The 6,598-nt window shown below is 55.9% G+C and overlaps 1 protein-coding gene across 1 annotated transcript in view; it reads right to left on the reverse strand.

The window, feature by feature from the left end:
• The window catches only part of WDR25 (WD repeat domain 25), a 170,930-nt gene that overhangs the window by 2,227 nt on the left and 162,105 nt on the right, over nucleotides 1–6,598 (reverse strand). The window contains exon 4 of the mRNA XM_007944556.1: nucleotides 2,254–2,424. Coding sequence (XP_007942747.1) covers nucleotides 2,254–2,424 — 171 coding nt within the window. The remainder of the gene's footprint in view (nucleotides 1–2,253; nucleotides 2,425–6,598) is intronic.

The raw sequence follows: 6,598 nt of genomic DNA on the forward strand, positions 1-6,598 counted from the left end.
TGCCCTGCCGACGCCTTGATTTTGGCTCAATGAAACTGATTTTGAACGTCTGGCCTGCAGAACGGTGCAAGGGTAAATTTGTGTTGTTTCAGGTCAGCACGTTTGTGGCGATTTGTTATAGCAGACTCAGGCCCGGTGGGCGAGGCCGGTGGCCGGATGAGAAGACAGAGAAGCAGACTGGTCAAGACATAAGGGGGATCGCTGTGGGGCACGGCCGCCCAACACCCTCTCTCCGCACCTATCCTTACGCTGTTGGTTCTCGGTGCTGACCTTAAGCCACATGCTTTAAATGAGCTCAACTCTGAGGGCAAAGCAGGGTGCGGTAGGGGGTGCGGTGGGGGGTGTGGTGGGGGAGAGCCGGTGGGAGCTACGCTGCAGATGGACACGCCCACCAGAGGCAGTGGCGGGTGGGCCCCTGGGTGCCGCTGCAGACAGACCTCCTCGCCCAGCTCTAAGAACACCAAGGCACAACTGAGGAGGGCCGACGGCTCGGCACGCAGCACCATCATCGGCCGCTCGCCCCAGCCTCCACCCGGCTTTTAGAGGCAGCACGTCACAGCTGGCCAGACATGTCCCCCCGTCTCCTCCTGGCCTGTCTTCCCAGCAGGCAGCACTGGGGCTCTGTGAGAAGGTCTCATGATGGGTTTTCTCAGGATCACCTGGAACGCTCTGAGACCAAAAGGAAGATACGGAGCAGAGGCATGTATGTACACTTGATAGCATTTCTTTAAACTCCGGGGAGAGTACCAAAGAGATTAGCCTTATTGGAAATATCAAAAAATGATGGTGGTGGTGATAGTTGGGGGAGGGGGTGATGGTGGCGATGGTGGCAGTGGGTGTGATGGTGAGGGTGGTGATGTGGTGTTGGTGATGACAGTGGTGGTGGTGGTGATGGTGATGGTGGTGGTGGTGGTGGAGGCGGCAGTGAGGGTGGGTGGTGGTAGTGGCAGTGGTAGTGTTGCTAGTATCGGTGATGGTGGTGGTGGCAGTGAGGGTGTGGTGGTGGTAGTGGCAGTGGTAGTGTTGCTAGTATCGGTGATGGTGATGGTGGTGGTGGCAGTGAGGGTGTGGTGGTAGTGTTGGTGATGGCAGTGGTAGTGGTGACAGTGGTGGTGACGGCAGTGAGGGTGGTGGTGGTTGTGGTGCAGGTGGCAGTGAGGGTGGGAGTGCAGTAGTAGCAGTGGTAGTGTTGGTAGTATTGGTGATGGTGGCAAAGGCAGTGAGGGTATGGTGGTGATGGTGGTGGTGGTGACGGTAGTGGTGATGCTGGTGTTAGAGAAAGAAATGACTGAACACTCTCTGGGCCTGGCACTATGCTAAACCCTTAACATTTCTACAGAAGTAGGTGCCCAACCTTCCTTCCAAGGAGTGGCTGGTGGATTTGAACCAGCAGGCTTCTGGTTAGCAGTCAAATGCCTTAGGCACTATGCCACCAGAGCTCCTTCCTTAAAGAGCAGTCTCTTAGTTTTCAGAACAACCCAATGAAGTGATTAATATCATTGGCCTCAGTTTATCAAAGATGAGAATGAGAACCAAAGAAGCTGATCGCTGGGCCCAGCTCCCAGCTGCAAGCACTAAAGCTAGGACTTGAAAACAGGTGCTCCAACTTGGCACCCAGCCCGGCCATCCTGCATAGCAGCACCTGCCCAGCTCTGACCCAAGGAGGATCCGGACGCCTGAGCAAGGCTGGTTGGCAGTGGGAGGGGAGAAGGCAGTGTCAGATTAGCCAATAGCAAGGAAAGCCCAGGCTGACATATGCTTACTTAGTAATCTGTAGTGAACAACTTCACTTTTTTTTTTTTTTTCTTCACCACATCAAAGATTCTGGCATCTGCCTCTCTCCCCACCCCATGGCACCTTCCTACAGAATCAAAGCTTCTTTTCAAATTGACAATCCCTGACAGGGACAGAGGACCCAGCAAGCAAGGTGAGCACGGGCTGACCGGTGCTTACTCATCTGCAGTGAACAACCTCACAGGGGTTCCACCCTGCATATAGGGTAAGCCATCTCTGGCAGCCGGGCCAAGGTTGAGGTCACGGTCCCCATGGCTCCAGGCCAGGCTTCCCCCAACACTCTCACCCCTGCTGGAGCTGCTAAACTGGGAGGAGTAGGAAGAGTTTGTGGAACCCAGGGCCCAGAGCTACCAGCCAGCATCCACTCACATCCGACCTGTTAGCCGTTTCCACAGGGTCACCCAGGACCCCAGGAAGGCCGCCTGAGGGTGGAACCGAAATGCCAAACAAGGTTCTTACATGGAAAATCTGATTGGAGATCTTGGCAGAGGTCCGAAAGTCCCAGGCGATGATGGTGCGGTCGGCAGAGTCCCGGCTGGACGCGTCTGTGCTGCTCAGAAACTCAGTGCCTTCATGGAGGAAGAGGATGTCCAGGGTCTGCTGGACAGTTGCCTTGTAGCCTCTCACCACCTACGAGGGTGGCCCCGTCACAATGGCGGCCTGGCGCCCTGCTTCCCAACCAAGCGAATGTCTGTCCCACTGCAGGGCCCCTCTGTGGAGGTTAGAAGGGCCCCCAGAGTCCCAAGGAAGAGTACACGAAGGGGGCCCCACCCCCTGCCCTGGGGGGCCTAAGCACATATTGACACCCTTATGTGAGTTGTGGGTCTAAAGCCATCAGCAATTCCCAGCTCACAGCATCCTGGCCTGTTGTTCCTGGAGGAACACATGTCATGCAGGGAGCAGGTGACCCAAGTGACAGGGTCGTATTTCAGCTTTGAAAAGACGTCTTACTTTCTCAGCACCATCGCCCATCAGTATCTCACAGCCTTTTCCTCGTAAACTAACAGCATCAGGTAACTGCAATTGTTCAGCTTTCCCCAGACATCTGACCACATTCAGCATCCATCCCAAAATGACTGGGCTGGGGAGGGGAGGTTTCAGTACCAGGACCAACAGACACCTCCACTTAACAAACTCAAGGGTGACCCTCGTCACAACTACAGCCTTCATCAGAAGCTCGGGCCAGGAGCACAGGAACGGGTCAGGGGCTGGCCCATTTACCAGCGGCTGGGGCGCCACCATGTGGCAACAGCCCAAACATGGCCCTTGTCCTCAGCCCTTCCTGCTGTTGAAATGAGCCAAGCCTTGACAAATGGAAGGAAAAAAAAAAAACCCTGGAGTTCACATCTTTTCATATTTTGCACCAAAGTGAGACATTTCCCGTCACTCTCTTTCAAATGGGCTCAAGTGGAATACGTTAAATACAGCACCCATAACCTCACTTAAGAGGGGTGTTTTTAGGCCCATTGTGCAGATGAGGAAGAGTGAGGCTGAGAGATGTAGGGAGTTGTCCCACGTCACCTGGCCAGGGGTGCAGAAGCTGAATCCTGACTACAAGGCTGAGCCTCTCTGCACCCCAGCTACCTCCCTGGGCCCATACCCCGCACTGGATGAGAGCTTGGGGCCAGCTGCCTGCCCGCCCTCCTCTGTTCAGGGATTCCATGCGTCCGCTGCCCTCTCTAGGCTCACAGCCGAGCCCCAGAGCGCAGCAGTGGGACTAAGCAAAGGGGCTCTTCCCCAACCCCCAGAGCTGGGGCAGGAGCTGGGCACCGGCAGGGCATGGGCCCGTCACTGCAGTGCCCAACATCTGCTCTGTGTACCAGAGTCCACACACCTTCCACTCACCCCCAAGGTGGCGTCTGGAATCTACTTTGGTGGGAACAAGAAGGGAGGGGAGGGGTGAGAAGAGGAGCAGAGGGTCGGGGAGGGAGCACCTTCTCCAAACCCACCCCCTGCCCAGGCTCGCCTCACTGGACCTCCCCAGCCAGCCACCTGGGGCTTCTGTGCACCTAGACCCCGCCAGGCCTGAATGCTGCCCCCTTCTCCCAAAGTCCTCTCTGCCCACAGTCCAGGTGAGGAAGGCACTGCAAAGGTGGCAGCTTTTGAGAGAGAGAGGAGTAAAGTCTGGCCCAACACATGTCCCCGGCAGGGGCGGGTTACCCAGGAGGCAAGGTAAGCCCAGGCTCACCTGTGCTTACTCCCTAACCTGTAGTGAACGATTTCGCATTTTCACCACATCCAAGCTGCTGCTTCTGGGTCTGGCTGGCATCTGTCTCTCCCAACCCCACAGCACCTTCCCACAGAAACAAAGCCTCTTTTCAAATTCACAATCCCTGACAGGGATGGAGGACCCAGGGACAAGGTAAGCATGGGCTCACCTGTGCTCACTTAGTAATCTGTAGTGAACAGTTTCCCGTGTTTTCACATCTCACGCTGCACCTGCTTGCTGGGTAATCTGCCCTGGGGCCCGTGGTGTGGCCTGGCCACTGCTCCTCAGTGGCAGGGGCACACAGAAGCCCAGGAAACTAGCTGGCAGTGGGCCTCTGTGCAGGTCCAGGCCCTGGGCATTTTGGTGTCCACCCCTGTGACAGTGTCAGGGGGTACAGCCTGCACTCCCTGCACCCCCCAGGGATGGCACTGCGAGGAAGCTCCTCACAGAGGGGCTGGCGGCCGAGAGGTGATGTACCAGCTGACCGCAGCAGGGCCTGCCTCCCGAGAACGACTGCGTGGGGGAGCTGACGCCTGCTTCTGGGTGTTTTCTGAGCACGGCTGCAACGGCAGACTCATCAGGGCGTTGTAAAAGTGAATGCTCAGGAAAGCAGCTGTGTTACAAGCAATGCTGCCAACATCACTCTGAGCAGGAGGCCGACCTTGGCAACAACTGCATGTGCCCCATGAAAGAGCAGGAGAGCCGTGTGAGCACGTGGCTGGTGGGTTTTACGGCAACCTTAATCACAGGGCCGTGGGATGGCACTGCCTAGGCCTAACTAGCTGCAGCCAATGGCGCTCCTCACTGGGCCTCTGCTGGCCGCTGGGCCTCGTCAAGCGAGCAGACACAGGCCAGAGTTCTCCAGCTTTGGGGAAAGAAGAGGACACACGGCCCTCCATGATGCGCACCTGATACCCCTAAACTCGGCCCAGCTCAGTCTGGAGGGCCACTGCAGGACTCAGGGCTGCTCTGATTAACCTGAAGGCAGAGCCTCCCTTCTGTGCATCCCTGCCACTTTCGTGTGAGTGGAGGTCGGGATGGGGGCCAGGCAGCTGACTTCCGGTGCAGCCGTGGGACAGCCCCGACAGGCCTGGACTAGACTGGAGCTGAGCACTAAGTACTCCCAGGCCTTAGAAAGAGGGACCTGGGGTAGGCTGCCCAGCGCCCCTTCGCCCCACCCAAACCAAAGGAAGGGAGGAGGGGTCACTGCTCGGGCTCCCTCAGTCGGCTGCCTCACCACCTGCCTACCTACGGGCTGCTTCCCACATTTCTAAGTCATTCTCAGCCAGCACCCAGGCTGGAAACTGTAGGCATCCGTTAAATTAAAACAAACTGCCATTGAGTCAATTCCGACTCATAGTGACCCTACAGCACTGAGCAGAACCACACGACAGGGTTTCTAAGGCTGTCAATCTTTAAGGGAGCAGACTGCCACATGTGTCTCCCAGGGAGCGGCTGGTAGGTTCAAACCAACAAGCTTTTGGTTAGCAGACGAGCACTTAACCACTGTGCCAGCAGAGCTTCATAAGGGCAGTTGAATTAATGGCTAGATAAATGAACGAATGGGCATGTGAATAGGCTAGGACCACAACTACAAAAAGTAACCACCACGGACCTTGGGCTCCCAGCAACATCCCAACACGTGAGGCTAAGGCAAGACACTAGCTGTTCTCCTCACTCCACCAGGACCCTTCAGGGACGCAACACTTATCAGCAGGTACTTCCCGTGACCCTGACATGGAGACACAGGAAACTAGGCCCCTCGAGGAGCTCCAAGACCATGGGGGACAGAGTCTGGGCTCAACATGGCATTGGCACAGACCTCCAGTCACAGGGTTTGGAGAGGGTCAGTGTGGGGGAGGGACGAGCTGGGCCGGAGCACAGGGGAGGCTCTGAACATTTACACAGATGGCTGGCAGGGCATGGAGGCCTGACAGCCTCTCACTGGCTGCATGACCTGGGGCAAGTATCTCAGTTCTGTGCCTTAGTCTCCACACCTGTAAAGTGGGGATAAGACTCAGGGAGTAAACAGGGGTGACATGCCAGCCACCTGTCTGACCCGTGGTGGATGTACACGGTCTTCTCCTCCCAGACCAGCAGAGCCAGGGTCCTGGGATGGGATGGGTGTCCTTAGGCAAGTCCTTTCAGCTCAAGCTTCAACTCAAGGCCCACTGAGGGGGCACAGGGCCTGGGGGCTCACTAAGGGCCGTTCTCTATGGTTTAACTCATTCCGGTTGAAGGAGCCAATCCCATAGGATGACACATGTCATCCTATGCCCTGTTGATAAGTTTTAAAAGATCAAGAAATTAACCAAGAAAAGAAACCAGAAAAGAAACTCGTATTTCTTACATGAGAAAAGAACATGCTTGGACTTCTCCTTAACCTGGCACTCAGGACAATTACTGAGCTATGCCTCCAGACCCAGAAGCAATAAGAAAAAAAGACTGGGGAGTTTGACTACATGAGAATAATAGTAATAATTTAAAAGGAGCTCTGGTGGCCTAGTGCCACTAACCAGAAGGCTGGCGGTTCGAACCCACCAGCCACTCCTCGGAAGGAAGATGGGGCAATCTACTTCCGTAGTGATACTGCCT

The sequence above is a fragment of the Orycteropus afer genome, unplaced genomic scaffold, assembly GCF_000298275.1.
Source record: "Orycteropus afer afer isolate SDZICR_OR568_19922 unplaced genomic scaffold, OryAfe1.0 scaffold00128, whole genome shotgun sequence".
NCBI lineage: Eukaryota > Metazoa > Chordata > Mammalia > Tubulidentata > Orycteropodidae > Orycteropus > Orycteropus afer.